At 43.4% G+C, this 18,843-nt stretch overlaps 1 protein-coding gene across 1 annotated transcript; it reads right to left on the bottom strand.

Annotated features, from left to right (window-relative positions):
* Nucleotides 1-1,686: 1,686 nt before the first annotated feature.
* NKPD1 (NTPase KAP family P-loop domain containing 1) lies at nucleotides 1,687-18,692 on the bottom strand. The gene is made up of 4 exons (XM_072979945.2): nucleotides 18,648-18,692; nucleotides 8,280-8,451; nucleotides 4,238-4,369; nucleotides 1,687-3,383 (listed from the first exon to the last, which is right to left on the bottom strand). The coding sequence occupies exons 1-4, from the start codon at nucleotides 18,690-18,692 to the stop codon at nucleotides 1,687-1,689; spliced, it is 2,046 nt and encodes a 681-aa protein (XP_072836046.2).
* Nucleotides 18,693-18,843: the final 151 nt, after the last annotated feature.

The raw sequence follows: 18,843 nt of genomic DNA, 5'->3' as shown, positions 1-18,843 counted from the left end.
ACAAAACTAGGTTAGGAGCACTGAAGCGCCCTCTCTGCTCCTAAAAGAGTGGGCATAAAACCCCCATCCATTTTATGCCATCTGCCTTCAGCAGGATTTAGTCCGCAGTTCTGGTATCAGCAAGACCCGTACAGTTTCGTTCCTATGAGAAGAGCAAGGATGGGTTCTTCTGAGCATCTGCAGAGTGTCTTATCTACAGCCATCCTTTGACCCTGGGATGATTAAGAGGTGAAGCTGCCAGCAAAGAGATGGCGCTCCTTGGGTTTGGAGCCTCAAGACTTTCTTGGCTTAAAAGTTAACATGACAAACCCTGTTGAATGTGATTGCAGGTTTATCTTCCCACATTTATTTTGCTTTTAACAGGTGTTCAGCCATCCAGTTTTGGGAATCCCAGAAGCCAGGCGTGAATGCAATGTACCTGTCATTCAGCTGTCGTGCAGAAGGCTTTCCTCGGGCGAACAGATGGAAAATGTGCTGGGAAATGGCATTTGGAAGCATCCTTTATTATTTCCTCTTGAGAAAGATCAGTAAACAAAGAACACTCTGTGTCCCCTTCACATGCTGCTTGAAACATACATCTATTGCACATATTTATTTCTATGAATGGCTAGTCTCCAGTTTTTCCTTCTGTTTCTAGATACGTGATTCAGAAACATGACACGGGGGTGGGTGCTTTGGTGCCAGTAAGGCTGGCAAAGTTTTCAGTGGCTCCTATTGAGTTCAGTGGGAGCTGGAAGTAATCCACAGCTCTACGGAGGGGCATGAAAAATTGGGCTCTTCTTGCTGCATGTTCTGCTTCATCTCCACCATGGCTTCTTTCTCGCCTTCCTTCTGAGAAGAACACCCTCTTCAGGTCCTGACACAAAACATGCCCTGCTACAGCGCACATCGGATTTCTCTTCCAGATCCTCTCTCTCCTATTCACAGTATTTGTAAGTTACAAAACACATACACACATATAAAAGAGGTAGAAAAGTGCCATTTAGCATCACACATGAACATACTGTACCCTAAGTCTTTTCTTAATGAGTTTCTTGGCGCAAACTACTGTGCATTTACCACCAGAAGGAAATGGCTTTCCAACTGTCCCAGGCTTCAAGATCCTCTTCCTATAGTGTTCCTCCCATTAAATCTTCATACATTTCCTAAATGATATTGAGCTGTGTTTATGCTGCCTATACAGTTCCCACGGGCACTAGCTTCTACTCCCCCATCACCTTGAGCTTAGCTGAAAGCATGCTCTACAGCAGTGGTTCTCAGACGTTAGTCCTCTGGTTATAATAAACTTAGAACTGCAATGTTAGAAGGGATCCTATAGACCATTAAGTCCGGCCTTTGTCAAGGAGGCACAGTCAAGACCTCTGGCTCTGCAGCCAGGTGCCTAAGCCACCGAGCTACCCAGTTGTTCTTATTTTGGACTTCAGTTCCCAGAACCCCTCAACAGAGGCAATGCTGGCTGAGGTTTCTGGGTGGTGAACTGCAGAGCATTTGGTGGACCAAAGTTTGAGAACCACTTTGACCTGCAACACACCCCCAACAGACTTCTGCACAAGCGATAACGTGGACAACACAAGCCAAAACATTCTTTGAACCAGATTGTCGGTGCTACCATTTTCATGTTGCCCCTGAGACGTTGCTTCTGATCAATCCCACAGTTCCCTGGGATGCCATTTGAAAGCCGCCTCCCTAAGCTATTCCGTCTAAATCAGTGCCGTCTGTTTCGGTCGCTGTGGTTGCCGTTGACTGAACCACGTCTTTGCCGTAATTCTTCTCCAGGGAAGCGAGGGCCCGCAGCTGCCCCATCCGACGCCTTATGGAGTGGTCCAAGTTGACCGTGTGCTTTAGGTACATCTCCCCTTCTTCCACGCTGAAAGGAAAGTCATGGGACAAGTACTTCTCAAAAAGTTCTGGGTCGCCATCCAAGGCCAGGATGTTCGCAAGGTCCTTATGGTTCGTGAAGAGGTCCTTGCAGTTGTCCACAAAGACCTGCCACATCGGCTCTTGGCCGTATTCGCCCATCGGTTGGCTCTGTAGCCTGTCTTCCATGCACTGCAGGATCCAACTCAAACGGCACGGCCACTGGTTGGCTAAGACCACCCAGCCCGCCACTGACCGAGGACAAATGCTGTGTCTCAGTGCATGCTGCTGGGACATCAGCCGGATGGTAATAGGGATGGTGTTGACAATTCTCCTCATCTGGATAATGTTGTCTGGGACATATTTGTAAAGGCAGTCATCCTCATTGTGGAGACAGTGGAACGCTTCGTGGATGTGCTGCACCGCCTGCCTGTCAATCTGGTGTTGGTCCATTTCTGCGGACTCCTCCATGACGGCCAATGGAGACTCTTTCCCTTTCGTCTTCTTGACGGCCTGCTCCACGTTCTTTGTGATGATCCTGTACATCAGGTCTTCCCGAGTCTGGAAGGCCTCGTGCAAGAAACGCATCTTCGACCTGACGCCGATTTCTGGGATGGAGAACGGCAAGGTCACCGTGCGGCTGAGGTAGAGATAGCCGTTGTCGGCCATTCCTTTCATGGTGCTGGCTTGCTCTAAGCAAGAGGCGATGACGCAAGGGTCTACCACCAGGATGAAGATGAACGGGGCGTTGGTGTCCGAGAGCAGTGTGTTCATGGCGTTCAGAACCCCGACCACCCTTTCCGGGTAGCACATGTCCAGGCTCGTGATCTCAAAGACGATCCTCAGCCGCTGCCTCTCAAAAACCTCCATGTAATACATGAAGTTGGTGAGGGTCTCGATCTGTTTCTTCACGGCGCTCATGAAGCCCAGTTGGCTGGTGAACTTCTCATCGCTGGTCATGCTCTCGATCTTCTTCTTCTCGCTGATGAGCAGGTTCTTAATGATCGGAGCCAGGGCCACTATGGCTCCTGAGCCGGAGGCCGCGGCGAAGGTGCTGCCGAGGATTTTCAAGACGCTGCCGTCTCGTATCTGAGGCACCAGGAGCGCCGTCGCAACCAGGCCAACTCCCGCTAGCAGGACAACCAGGAGGGCTCCGGTGGTGAAAATGACTTTCTTTTTGGCCCTCCACTCGTTTTGGCTAAACCCGGAGGCAAATCGCGGCCTCTTCCCCACCACTTGGTAGAAGCTCAGAGGCAGAGGGCCAAAATGGCTCCGGATGTGGTCACACAAGGTGGTCACCAGCCCAGCCCACAACTTATCGCTGCCAGCATACTGCCAGGCGCTGAACCTTATGAAAATGAACTCAATGTTCTTTCTTCGGAGGTGAACTTCGGTGATGACGGGCTCGTAGAAGACCAGATACCACAAGAGGGTGAGATAGTTCCAGCCTTCCGGTCTCCGGGGTCTTTGATGGGTCCTTCGGTACTCATTCTCTTCTCGTTGAAGGGATTCTTTGTGCATGCATGCTATGGAAACGGAGAGGGAAAAAAATACCATCAGCAGAGGGTAAACCCAAAACAGGAGGATCAGGACCCTGGTTTCCCAGGGTTCAAGAGCTCACATCGTCTTCACCCATCATCGTTTCAGGTTATCTAAAGATGCCTGTGCATCGAATCCTCTCAAGGGCTCAGTTGCAGGAAGGTGTACAGAAGGCTGGAAACCACAGGTGTGCTCCAGGACAAAGCTGGAGGAAAGGTAAAAGGGTTTGAGGTAAGCTGGACAAGTAGATAGAGAGGGATGCCGCGAATAATGATCTGCCCGTGGTGGGAATGGGAAACGGTGGGACCAATGGGGGGAAAAAACCCTCTCCCAGTTTTACATTGGGGGTTTTCCACTCAACCCCAGTGCTGCAACTGGGCACGTCTTTGGAATTACCGTATTTTTCGCTCCATAAGACACATCTTTCCATAAGACGCACCAATTTTTTAGGAGAAGAAAACAGGAAAATATAATCTGTTTTCTTAGCTCCATAAGACGCACAGACTTTCCACACCCCTGTTTTGTGGGAAAAAAGTGAGTCTTATGGTGCAAAATATACAGTATTTGCATTTCCATCTTGCTCGCTGCCCCCATTGAATCCTCCTGCCCACAGTGCAACACACACATTCAGGCAAACGGTTCCTCCAGTTTTTGCCAAGGGTTTCTCCCCACCGACACGATCTCTTCTGTTCTGTGGGTCTCCTCCACCAGACGGGCCACAGAAGCTGTTTCCCACTCGTTTGAAGCTTTCACAAGTGGTACGTTTTTTGCCACTAGAGGGAGAACAGGCTCTAAGTTCAAGAAACAGTGTCTTCTGAACTCGCAAAGCCCCGAGACCCACCTGCAATGTGATCCAGCAGCGAACGGAGGCGAGTGCCACAGGGCGAGTAGAAGCCCACGGTGACCGGCGTCGAGGTGTGGCACAGTGTCTTGGAAAGGCTGTGGCAGTAGATGTCATCTTCTGTCAGGACATCTGGGGACGAGAACATAACATGGCATTAATAAACAGAGGACCATTTTGGTTGTGGCAATAGGACTCGTATATGCAGATCACATGTCAGCAGCCGTACCCAGCCTAGTGCCCTCAAGATGCAGTGAACTACATATCCCATCATGCTGACCTATGGTGGGAAAGGGAGATGGGTTTTTAGCCCCTTTAGTAATCCAAACAGTCAAGCTTATCTTCCATTGTGCCCACTTATCAGGTAGAGAGTTTCTGCATACCTAATTTTCCTTGCGCACAGAAAGGGAGCATGTCTGGGGCAACTGAGAAGGAACCCTCCTTTCTAGCATGCTAGCTTTCCGTCTGCAAGGAAATTAACTCTCGGCTGGCATCCTGAAAGAACTGTTCAGAAAAAGTTTTGACAGCTGACATCATATCATCAGTATGTATAAATCAGAGATCTAATGTGGTGTGCTGTGTAGGTGGGGCTTGCCAGCCTTGGAAGGCAGCCCATCTAGGAGAAGGAAAACTCCGATTTCAAACCTCCACTGCCTTATGGCTATATCCACTGATGGAAAAGGCTTCAGGAGTTAACCTCAAGGCAAAATCTGGGGCCGGAGTCCCGAAGGCAGTTCGTGTCGTTCTGCCAACTCCTGCGATGTTGCTGGAACCAGTTGTATTGGCTCTTGCCTTTCCACTGGACCATTTCAGTGACATGGAGAGGGGGGATTTGCTGCTTGGGTAACAGCCTATCCTCCATATTATTCTATCCAGGCTTCGTGCTCTGGAGAGGACGCTCCAGCTTCACACACAGTGTTGAAACAACACGGAAAGGGATTGTCACTCTTGAATTGGCCTCCTCAGCCACACTAGACGCTATTCCAAGTCCTCCATATGGAGCACGCTACCATAGTCTCTCGAGACTGAAGGATGCCTAACAAGACAAGAGACAATGTGGTGTAGTGGATAGAGTGAGGGACTAGGATGCAAGAGGCCTGGGTTCGAATCCTCACTCAGCCATGGAAAGTCACCAGGGGGTTTGGAACTGATAAATATCTCACTTACTTAGAAAAGGCACATCATTCTATGTTGGTTCCAGCACATAACAATAACAATGTACAAACTAGTAGGCCGTGGATTACATGTACATATAAGACTGAAGAGGATGTCATCAGGAGAACAGGTTGATGTTGTTGTGTGACTTATATTTCTGTTTACATCCTCAGAAACTGGAGTGTGGAACTAAAGTGAGCTATACAAGAAGGACAGAAGTCATTAGAAGCTCATGACTCAGCAAGTTGAGTGGTGTGGCCACATTAACAGAACCATTAAGCTGGATTAAGTTGGGTGGCGGTCAGGATTCATTTGCAAATGAAGAATGATGGAAGTTTGTGATTAAGGGATGAATGCGCAAAGAATTTTGAAAATTCAGGACCGGTTTATGTTGAAAGCACGTGCTAGAGTGCGCAAGGAGTTTGAATAGGCAATGCTACTTTCACTCAATACTTTTGTGTTGTTTCTTTACGGCTTGTACTGGATGTCTGCTTACATGAGGGCCGCACAGACCACAAAGAATGCCCTTAAAAAGGCAAAAATTGAACTGGAAAAAATGTATATATTTCTCATTCAGAATCTTATGAAAATGACTGCAAAAAGAAAACAGAAAATAGATTGAAGAAACTGGCATTGTATTTATAAAATGAGGTGCTTTATCATCATTGTTGGCATTGTATTTATGGCATTGTATTTATAAAATGAAGTGCTTTATCGTCAATTTTTTAAAAACAAGTTTTCTAATTTCTGGAGGAGTAGGCTGTTGCATCAAAAAAACAAACAAAGAATTCTGTGGCACTGTCATGAGGAACAAATTTTATTTGGTATCAACTATTATCTTGGGCTGCGGCCCACGAAAACTGACACCTGACAGAACTAGTTTAAGTTTTAGGGATAATGGAGCTGCATCTAAAAAAAATAATCAGCAGGTTTGCTTCTTAATTAACATAATGCTGCACCCTATAATCAAGACAACTGTTGGTAAATTGTTAGCAACGGTTATAACAGTTTTCCAAAGGGTAGTTTATCTGCCGCTCAGAGTAGACCATTGGTCTAGATGGGCAGGGGGGAAATCTAATTAAAAATATAACAAAAATAGTTTATGAACTAAGAAATTTACTATAATAGCATCTTGGGGAACTTTATGAACTGACACATTTACTATGGAATAAGCTTTAATTCTGTCATATTAAATTTGTTACTCTGCAAGCCGCCGTTAACAAAGGAGATGAAAAAAGGAGAAGACATCAAAGATGGATTAGACAGGCTTGACAAATGAATAAAATAACTACATTCAGCCAAGTTTTGAAAGAAAGCATTTAGAAATGGGCCTGAACTGCTGGTTTGGCAGTTCATTGCGGTTCGTTGTTTGGCTTAACCAGGAAATATTTATTCCTCATTGGAATCTAGCGAATTTATATATTTGTTAGCGAACCTTCCCTTAACAATTTTTTCCTCCAATTTACATTTCAAGTTGTGGAGAGAAATGAAACCCTTTGCAAGTTTAATCCATTGTTCAATGTGGCAAACTTTATTCTCTCAATACAAAACTGTTGATAGGCAGCTAGAAAGAGTAACCGGGATGTAATAAGGTAAAGGTAAAGGTTCCCCTTGACAATTTTTGTCCAGTCGTGTTCGACTCTAGGGGGCGGTGCTCATCCCCGTTTCCAAGCCATAGAACCAGCGTTTTTGTCCGAAGATAGTTTCCGTGGTCACATGGCCAATGCGACTTAGACACGGAACGCTGTTACCTTCCCACCAAGGTGGTCCCTATTTATCTACTTGCATTTGCATGCTTTCGAACTGCTAGGTTGGCGGGAGCTGGGACAGGCGACGGGAGCTCACTCCGTCGCGTGGATTCGATCTTACGACTGCTTGGTCTTCTGACCCTGCAGCACAGGCTTCTGCGGTTTAGCCCACAGCGCCACCATGTCCCTTCAATATGGCTCCCAAATAGTAAGATCAAAAATGGTGTTGATGCTCCTATTTAGCAGTCACAGAAGATAAATTTAAAAATAATCACTCAGATCTGGCCCTGGCATATTCTCTATTAAAAAAGATAGGTAGGAAACATGCTTTTGCTTCTTTCTCCCATTGGATTTTCTAAATTAGAATGTGTCTCGTTCGTATATGTTAGTTTTTCAAAAAATTTAAATCCAGTGCTCCTGAGGGAGAAACTTGATACGGAACATTAACCTAGCCTTCCCACTTGCCCAAACATAGTGGACATTTATTTATTTTTTAAGTTAATTAAAAAAATATTTTCAATAGTATAACAAAACGCAACTAACAGACCAGCCTAAAAAGAAAGAAAAAGGAAACACAAATATAAGATACATTTTCAACTCCATGCTTCCCACCATCCTCAGAACTAAATTAAATATTTATTTTACTTCATGTTTTGTAACTGTCCCATTTCTCTCCAGAATTATAATGATCTCTGCTCACGGGGATAACCTTTCCCTTTCTCAAACACATGTACCGAAAATAAATCCCACGTTTCTTTAAAATCATTTGTGTTCAATCTTCCTTTTCTAATCTTGGTTTCACACCTTAGGTCATCATTCATGGTCTTATTCCATATTTCTTTATATCATTCCTCCAGATTAAGTTGATTATTCTTCTTCCGCTTCACTCGAGGGACGTTTATTTTTCTTATTTATTTTGCTACATTTATAGCCTCCTTTTCCTCCAATGAACTCAAGCTGTGTTGTCTGCAAGCCCTCACCACTTGACTTGCACAACAGCCCTGCAAAGTAGGAACCAATGGAGAGAGACATCACTAGCCCACGGCCAGCCAACACATTTCATGGCCAGGTATCAGGAAGAATCCTCATCCAGTCCTCCTAACCGAGACGCCACGCAACCCACGGGCAATGGGCCTCACCTTTCCTATGGTGGCAGCCGGCATGCGCATGGTCGCATTCCCGTGAGCATGCGCACCCGGCTTCGTGAGGCTCCTCGCAGTGGTGCAATCTTGCAATCTCATCATCGGAGGAACTCATTGGCTCCAAAACCGGAGCGCCTTTGATGGCTAGAGTTTCTAGGCAGACGGCACCCTAAGGAAAGAAAAAAAGAGTGGAAAAAAATTACCACCCCATAGTACTCATCAACGATATATGAACATTAAACTTCCCTTGACTGCCTTTACTTGACTTTATTAGTTGATTGCTTAAAACCATAGGTCATCGCAATGACTGCCATATTTTTTAAAATTGCACTTAGTGCATGAGCATGCAGAGCCATCACTCCCCCCCACACACACCATTTTATTTTCTTTTAAAGCAAAAATATTGTTCTTTTAATGACATAAGCCGCCTTGGAGCCTTTTAACAAGAAAGGTACAGTAAAAACCCACCCACCCTCCCGCCCTTCTACCAACCTACTCACCTACCTCATTTTGTTTGTTTGTTTGTTTGTTTGTTTGTTTGTTTGTTTGTTTGTTTGTTTGTTTGTTTGTTTGTTTGTTTGTTTGTTTGTTCGTTCGTTTGTTCGTTCGTTCGTTCGTTCGTTCGTTCGTTCGTTCGTTCGTTCGTTCGTTCGTTCGTTCGTTCGTTCGTTCGTTCGTTCGTTTGTTTATTTATTTATTACGAATAAGCTAAACAAACAAATAAAATCAGTTTCATTTACATCTTGATCTGTTTGTTTTGTTTGTTAAAATACATTTTACTTTAAAGAAAAAACATCTCCAGAAATGAGGTTGGATCTAGTCATAACCGTTAAGTGAAGCAGACTCATTGAAATCAGTGAGGCTTCAGTCCGTCAAGCCTAATTTAAGCCCCACCGATTTCACAGGGTCCATCTTGAGCCTGGTTCTGAACGGTTCCAAACCAAAAGAAAACAGACTTCTTCGCTTAAAATGAATATCCGTGGCATATTCCAATTTCATTGTTTAATCACTGAACGGGCCAATCCCATGCATATTTCTTCATGGGTCAATTCAACTGCATTTAATTGGTCTCCTTAATCTCTAGGCAGTAAGCATGTTTGGCTACGAAAGGTGCTTACAACCCTTTGAGATGAAAACACTTAGCGCGACTGACTGGTTTATCTGTTTATTTAGACGATTTTAATCCTGCCGTATCAGGGTGGGGAAATGCTAAAAAAAATCCTGCCTCCCACTCCTGCAGGACTCGGCAAATAAGATAAAGCCGTGGCGTGCATTGGTGAGAAGGTACGCCTGAATTTCCGGGCAGGGTGTGATCACGTCCTGCATGAAATGTGGGCAGCCACATTTTATGCAGCCCAAACTGTGCCTATGGATGATTCTCTCCCCTAAGACTGGCCTCCTTCTTAGACCTTGGAGTCCGGTGGAGGTTTGCAGAAATCTGTTTATTCACCAATGCATGTGACGCTGAGGAAAAAGAAGAAGGGGCAGAAGGCAAAAATAAGTTATCTTCCAAGATATTGGTTACATCCTGTGGTGGTTGTGTTGTTATTTTTTAACACAAAGGACAGGCGACTTAGTACAGCCAGAGGTGGTTCTTCCATATGGCAAAGAGAAGATACAAATTCTGGACGGCCATGAAGTCTGCAGAGAAGGAGCCAGAGAGCGTCTCGTCCGTGTATGAGACACATTTTTATCCATTTGCATTATTTTTCAGGGCCGTCCCTGTCATTAGACTAGAGTGACGTTTGATGGCAAACACTGGGAGGTGCACGCTCTGCCTCATCTGAGCAAATCAACTGCTTTTAAGTATCATGGAAGCAGGGGCAGACTCTTGAGTCCAGCTTTTGGGTTGCTGTGAATCCACTCCTGCCTCCTGGAGCTCTCCAGGGTGCTGAAACGTGCCCACCGAATAGATTCAACATGACTTCTGTAAAGTGCGGACTGAAACCTGCGGTAGATTGATCATACCACTAAAATTTAAGTCCTCAGCCATCAGAGCATGAAAGATCCAGATGCCAGAGTGGAAGAAAACTGAACGACCCACTCAGTCAGTGTTTGTGTGTTGAATGGGAAAGGGCAACTTGAATTACAATCCATTGGGAAATTAGCCACATCTACTCTTCACTTCAGTACAGTACAACTTTGGCTTAATAAGGGTTATATACTGTTAGCCTACTTATTGTGCGTTTTCTCCACCCTTCTGATTGATACCCATTGCAAGTTCTTTTGTGTGTGTGTGTGTGTGTGTGTGTGTGTGTGTGTGTGTGTAAAAGAACTTAAAACTAGTTATTATTACTGTTATTTTTGTTGTTGTTAGTTTTATTCATAGGCTCCCTTTGTTCTGGTGGCCTGAAAGCATAACATAGGCATCCTTCAGTCTCGAGAGACTATGGTAACATGCTCTGAATCGAGGAGTGTCCTCTCCAGAGCATGAAGCTTGGGTAAAGTAATGTGGAAGAGGGCAAGAAATTGCACCACTTCCATTTTGGCTGCGTGTAACTTTCTTTTTCCAGGGCGAGGCAGAAAAAGAGTCAGCTGGGCAAGAAATATTTCACTGAAGGCTTCTAAGAAGACTGCTGAATTGCTGCAGAACTGCCATAACATAAATACAGATCCTCTCGTGTACTTAAAGGTCTTTAATTTCATTCTTTTCATATAGCATCCCTTAGGGCAGGCTTTAACTAACATTTCTGCAAATCAAAGAGTTACGATTCCAGTCACTAGAGACTTACACTTCCTAGGTTTCATGAGAACCAAAAGGAAGGAAATTCATAGAGGATGTAAAATCGCTGAATTTCCCCATAAGATTTCAAGGTGAGGGGGGCATTATTATTATTATTATTATTATTTTGGATCTTAAAGTCTCTCTCCCTCATCCTGAGCCTCCCAAAGCCTTCTCTGGGTTGAAACAGATCATGAAAATATGAGGAAGGGGCTTCTCTTACTGCATCTAAATCTGGGCCCCCCTTTCCCCTGTCCTTCCAGAAGAAAGCAAAGACTTTTTTCTCTTGGTAAGCCTTTTCTAAATAATTGGCTGCCTAAGAGGGGGTTGAATAGAAAGAGGGCTGCTGGTTATTTAAACATTATCTTAAGTTAGTGATATTGTTTGTTTTGGGGTCCTTCTGAGAAGAAAGGTGGGGTATATTAGGAAGGAAGGAAGGAAGGAAGGAAGGAAGGAAGGAAGGAAGGAAGGAAGGAAGGAAGGAAGGAAGGAAGGAAACAAACAAACAAACAAACAAACAAACAAACAAACAAACAAACAAACAAACAAACAAACAGGATGGAGATTTTCAGGAAACATGAGCCTGATCTAGTAGCATGCTTCTTCTGCTCATGTGATAAACTGTAATGTCTGGGCAAGCCTTGGCAATTTCTTCTAATTTAAAAGGATGCAAAGTCAAAGCAATTAATTCTGCCAGCTGGAAGCATTACAACCCCACACAACAATGCTCGGAACACCAAGAAGCCAAGAAGCCTTGAAGGATGGCGCATGACTCAGATGGCGAAGGCGGTAAGCTTTGTTTTGGAGCCTCATATCTGATGGCAAGCTACTCATTAGCAGGCATTATGGCTATTGATTAAGCAAGTATTTCCTGCCATTGCTTAGCCTCCTTGTCCTACTGGTACAGTAGAAAATCCATGGTAAAAATATTTTAAATACATGCAAACAACATCAATATATTTAAAATTCTGATTCTGCAGGATGGGAGAGTGAGTTGGTATTACCCGTTATTCACACTAGCCTCTCACTCTTCAACAACAAAAACAACAATAATAACATCTTAGAACTGCAAGACTGGACGTGACCCTATGAATCATTGATTCCATCCCCTATCAAGGAGCCACAGTGGGGAATCGAACTCCCAACTTCTTGCTTGATAGCTAAGCTACTGAGCTATCTAACAGTTAAAGAACTATAGAATGGGCAGAAATATGACAGGTAGGGGTGGCATGCCTTTCTTTGGTACAATAGAGTGGATGACATTAAACAATTCAATAATAATATTTTGAGAAAATCTTTATTATGGCCTTGGACCAAAACTCAAAGACAGATTTATGTCAATACACCATGTTGGGTAACAACAGTGGGGGCATTTTCTCTTCCAAACTTGAGAGAACACAAGAAAACAAGCACTAAAACCGAATGGGACATCAAGAAATAAAGATGAACACAGGGGTTTGGTATAAATTGGTGGTCACATTCTCAGCTGATTTCAAGATACGGTAAAGATAAGCAGCAAGTTTTTTATGTAGATAATACTCCCTTTGACAGGGTCCTCCTGGATACCAAAGATAAGCATATGAAAACATTATATAATTTTTTATTAGATTTTGATACCCAGGAGGAGGTGATTAAAGAATGTATGCTAAGGTGGGCTCAGAATATTGGGCATAATATAATTATATTAGTAAGTTTTATATTATTTTTTTCCATATTTGGATCAGTGGGAACAAATATGGAAAAATAATATAAAACTTACTAAGTCAGTAGCTTTTAAAGCATATATATATATATATATATATATATATATATATATATATATATATATATATATATATATATATATATATATATATATATATATATATATATATATATATATATATATATATATATAATGTTTTATAGATGGTGTAGAACTCCCACAAAACTAGCCAAAATGGATGTTAAAATTTAAAACCTTTGTTGGAGATGTAAACAAAAAGAAGGTTCTTTTTATGTATTTGGTGGTCATGAAAAATATTTGAAAAGGGTTGAAATGCTTTTACAAGAGGTTTTAGAGAGTCCGATAACTGTAACCCGATTTTTTTTTTCTAAATATAATTCTGGATTCAATAGACCCAATGGGAAAATATTTAGTTATACATATTTTGACAGCTGCAAGAATTCTTTCTGCTAAACATTGGAAAGACCCGAGAATCCATCTCAAGAGGAGTTAATATCAATCATCCTGGATACGGCGGAAAGAGATAAACTATCAAAATGGGTTGACGCAACAAGAAAGTACAGAGATGGTTGGCATACATTCTATGATTGGCTTAGAAACAGAACGCAAATTAATATTTGATATCTGAAAGCCTAAGATTGATTTAGAAATAGAATATGTAGTATTAATTAGTTACACTGGAAATTTGTGTATCTTTGAAATGTGATGGATAAGAATGAATACTTTAAAATGTTCATGCTGATTTACAACCCCTGTTCAATCCTGTCCCCTATCCTTACACCTAACTAACTAACTAACTAACTAACTAACTAACTAACTAACTAACCAACCAACCAACCAACCAACCAACCAACCAACCAACCAACCAACCAACCAACCAACCAACCACAAACAAACAAACAAACAAACAAACAAACAAACAAACAAACAAACAAACAAACACAACAGGTGACCACTCCTACATCTTCATGTTAGGAAAGCCTCATCCGTTAAATTTCTGCCTGCCCACCATATAGGAAAATGTATTCCATTCACAGCATGGATTTACACACACACACACACACACACACACACACACACACACACACACACACACACACACACACACACACACACACACACACACACACACACACACACACACACACACACACACACACACACACACACACACACACACACACACACACAGAGCTATACTGATATATATACATGAGAGCCACTGTGGATAGAATGTCCTATTGGGACTCAAATGACTTGGATTTAAATACCCGCGGATCCATGGGAGCTTGTTGGCGTGGTGCAAGCATGAACATTCTTCCTTTCAGATCACACAAAGCTCTCTTACTTTGTAGCAGTCCTCTCCCCGCTAAGTCCCATTTTTAGGAGTGAAGAAGGAAGGCCTGGGTTTATTATGGGGTGCAGTTGGCAGCCACTGCAGGCAACAGATTTTGCATGCGACAAAAAGGGCAGAAAATGCTGAGTTATGTTCATTTGTTATGATTATACTTTTCCTCTCTCTCTCTCTCTCTCTCTCTCTCTCTCACACACACACACACACACACACACACACACACACACACACACACAAATACACACACACAAAGAGAGAGAGAGAGAGAGAGAGATACTAGTGGTCAGTGAGAGATCCAGACAGGGGAAGTTGGAACGGACATGCTTAGTTTTTTCTTCTCTTTTAATGCAATTTGTTTTGTTTCTCACTTCACCGATTCTGGTGATTTTTGCCCCATGAGAAGGATCCAGATGGGTCCTTGGATTACTCCAGCTTGTACCCTTGTCAATTAATGAGATTCCCCTTTCCCATCTCCTTCCCTGCCTTTCCCCACAGCTGCCATTCAGTGGGCTGTGGCATCTTTCCTTTTTTGGTTGTTAAATAAAGTAAGTGACATAGCGAAACAGCGATGCATTTACCTAGCATGGGATATGTAATATTGTCCATGTATCTCATTTATCTGAAACAACGTTGCATCCTTAGGACTCTCTCTCACTGAAACTGTAGAGTCAATGAAAATAGAGGAGGGAGGTTCTCCATCATCCTTTTCAATGACACAACCCACCAAATACATCACAGGGTTGTCACCTCGGATAACACTGCCCACCACTCCTATCAAGGTGCAAACTCACCGTCCACATGGGCTACAGAATGGGACAATAGGGAGCCCTCTTGAATCGTGCCAAAACAAAACCGATAACCCTACTGCTGTGCCAAGGGCCAGAAGAGCTAGGTCTAAGTAAAAAACAAAACAAAACAAAACCAACAGAAACCTAAACTCAACAGCACCAAAAGCGATCCGCATAGCGAATCATTCTGCCAGTGCAGACGGGGCCGAACAGTGCTCCCTTCTGAGGAAGGGTTGGCTCTCACCTCCTCCTCTTCTCTGTCCCAATTCCACCCCTGGCTCTCAGCCCAAAGAGTTTGGAACCTCGGAAGGAAGTTAGAATAGTTCCTAGGCTGTCTTGTTTGGCAAATTGGAGGAGAGGACGTTTCTCAAAAATAACCCTGTTAATTATGGAACTTGTCTTTGTGGATTAAGAAATAAAACAAAAAAAATTCTTCGGAACTGGGTGGGTCCTTTTTTTTTTTTTTTTAAGGAGAAAGGCGGGGTAAAAATATTTTAAATAAATAAATAACAGAAGTTATTTGTGGCTCTCTGAAGACTAAAAAGTTTCTTCAGTGTGAACTTCTGTTTTTGTTGTGGCCGAAACTGATGAATTTATGTTGGTTTTCTTTATTCCTAATTTTCTCTCTCTCTCTCTCTCTCTCTCACACACACACACACACACAGAGAGAGAGAGAGAGAGAGAGAGAGAGAGAGAGAGAGAGAGAGAGACCCTCTGTTTGGACGATGACTTTCAGAATTCACCAATGATCATTGATTGTAATTTTTTCTGGTCCCTTTATCCTCGAACATAAACCCCAGAGATCAACGGGGGTTGGAAAATGGTTCCGCCTTGTTCCAGACATGTCATTGTCAGCCCACAACAAGATATAATTTGCAAGCATCAACTTCCTAAATTTGTGAAGGGAAGTTCACAGGTGACCACTTAGGAATATGTAACCTCATGTGAAGCACATGGGGCTACTGTATTTGACCAGCTGACTTGAATTCTGTTCTGGTAAATGGTATTGGGAATATTACAATTCCCAGGCTGTTTCTCTGAATTCAGTGCAACAAGAGAAAATGAGTATTTTACCCCTTGTTTGTACCAGATTAGAACTGAGAGGAATCAGCCATGGTGTAGCCAAATTCCCTCCTGACCCAATTGACCAAGACAAGAGGGAATCTACTTGGCCTACTCTGAGGTGGCCTGAGACGTTTTGTTGCTAGCCCAAATGGTGTCCTATCTTCCAGCAGTAGAAACAAGCCAACGTAACAAACGGAATCATTCTGAAAATTTCTGCCCTTGAACATTACCCTAAAACCTACCATCCAAAGTGGTCCATTTCACCCATCTAAAATGGCGGCCCTAGTCTTCAACCTACCAAGGGGTTGCATGCTGACAGAGGCAAGATTTATTTTTATTTATTTTATTTATTTATTTGATTTGTACCCCGCCCTTCTGGTCTTCCGACCACTCTGAGCAGCTTCCAATGCATATATATATATATTTAAAACGTACACACATAAAAATATAACACAACTTAAAATTAGTAAATTATTCAAGATGCTCCTAAACTGCCATCCCTCTGCATTCAATTAAAGAGTTGTCATTCAAATTTCTTCCAGATTTCCATCTCACCACCTTAAGTCCGGAAAGATAAAAAGACTTACCCCAGATTACATAGGTCTTTTTGTCAAGTCAAGAATTCTCTAAATTCTGTATCTGCCAAGGAAGATCAGTGCTCCAGGCTCCACTCTACTTGATAAGAACCTAAAACACCGCTTCGTTCTAGATGCATTCACAGCCCAAAGAGGCACTCATTATTGCTTTATTTATCTCAGGATTGTTCCTTGTTCTATAGTAGGAGGCAGGCCGTTGGGGAACATTCCTGCCTCGTAACCTCCACCCCTATTCTTAGTGGTGAGGACTGAGTAGCTCCCTCAGATCTTCCCGGACCTGTTTTCTTAGGCTCGGTTGTGAAAGGCAGGGAGAATATGGAGACAGATTTTGCCTGAGTCTTAGCATTACCAGTAAGAAACACGAGGTTTATGTGAGTGCTGTAATGCTGGATTGCCAAGTGAGAGAAAGCTAAACTCTACCAAGCCCTACAATTATATCAGGCTTTCATATATATCTCAGTACGGACCTCAAATGTAAAATAAAAGACAATATTTTAGAAAGGTTTATTTAGGTGTTCTTAAACTTTGGAGAACAGATATTCTGAATCACCAATTCCAGTCCAAATAACCTTTAAGTATTCTGCACTACAACAATGATAGGTAGCAGCAATATAATCCTCATTATTATGTACCATCAAGTCCATTCTAACTTATGGCAACCCCTTTTCACGGTTTTCTACGTGCAGAATACTCTGAAGTGGTTGACCCTTCCCTTCTTCTTGGGGCTGTTCTAGGACTCTGCAGTTTGCCCAAAGCCACCTAGGCTGGCTCTGTTTTTAGGAGGCACAGAGTGGAATTGAACTCCCAGCCTTTGAGTCTGAAGCCAGACGCCTAACCACTGAGCTAGCCAGCCACTTAAGAACAATATGCTGTTCCTCAAAAAATTCATTTTTCTTTCCCAGCTAAGCACAAAGGGCATAAGGAAGTCATGGTAGATAGGAGGATACTATTGTTCCTGGTCCTGAAGAAGTCCCAGACCGTGGACCCAATAAACCCTGGTTCCGCTACACCATTGTGTTCTAGGTATTGGAAAGAAGCTCTCTCAGTCCCAGCCAGCAAACCCAAAGTCAGTTAAGGACTGTGACTAGTAACTCCTAGAAGGCTACAGTTTGTTTATCTCTGCTGTAGAACTTGCACGGTTACACTAGATTTTCAAATACAGGGTTATGATGATGGAAGATGTCTATACGATATCGTACATAGCATTATACATTTTAATGGTCTTTGCAGTGAATTATTGTGGCCCCTCTCAATGACATATTACGAATCCTGTTTTTGCAGCAGAATAACTCAGCCTGCATTTGAGATAACTGTAGCATGTAGCTTTGGCATTTTACGATAAATCGCAGTTCAGGTACCCCTTTTTCTTTCTTCATTCATTCCACATTGGGGAACCTACAGCCTGCCCCCCCTCCCCCAACATTACCTCCACCCCACCCACGTAAAGGTACCTAGTACAGAAAACTAGTCAAGCTGTTCGGGCCCACCAACTAAAAAATAAAATAAAAATTTAAAAATCCCACCAAAGACCTCTCTCCAAGCCTGTAAAAGCAACAGGCTAAGGAACTGTAATGTCACTCAAAATACGCTCCCTGTGGCCACCGTCTCGCTTTGCCTAATGCATCACACGGATGTCTAAAAAGAGGCACAGTGGCTCTGAATTCAAATTACCACTAGTTTCCAAGTATACACGGAAAGAAAGGGCTGGCAGCAAGGCCTGTTTGACAATGGAACGCTGAGCCATCCGTACGGCAGGGTGATGGGCTATATGACCCTAAAGCACTGAAATTTGGAGGGTGCAAAAATGTGTGGCAGGGAAGGAAGCTGCCCATTGGTGTTCACCGATGACGGCTGTGGACCTGCCTGTCCTGAACACGTTGGCCATTTCCATCTGCTCTTCACCAGGCAAGAGGGAATGCGAAAGAGGTTGATTCAGCCCAGACCCCATATGACCATCACATGCTCAGACCAAGCTTCTATCCTCCCCGGTCCTCTATCCGCTCCGCACAGGTGCTGATCTCATGCAACCTAAGCACAACCAAGAGGAACCAATGGCCAAGCATCAGAAGAGCTTGTCATGGCTCCGGTGGGACAGATGACGATGATGTTCCTACCTTGATGGCTTCATCCTCTCCTCCTTTCTGAGCTGCAGGATGCATCGTGGCTCCTTTGGTGTGGCTTTATTCGTGCCGCTCTCCTCCCGTCTGCATGGATAGGCCTCTTCGCTCACCTCTTCTTGGGTCTCTCTTCTCCCTAATCTCCCAGATAACACCGGCCACATGAAGCTCGCCTCTTTCTTTTAATCCCTCA

The sequence above is a fragment of the Pogona vitticeps genome, chromosome 9 (genome assembly GCF_051106095.1).
Source record: "Pogona vitticeps strain Pit_001003342236 chromosome 9, PviZW2.1, whole genome shotgun sequence".
NCBI lineage: Eukaryota > Metazoa > Chordata > Lepidosauria > Squamata > Agamidae > Pogona > Pogona vitticeps.
This window is presented reverse-complemented; position numbering and strand designations above follow the sequence as displayed.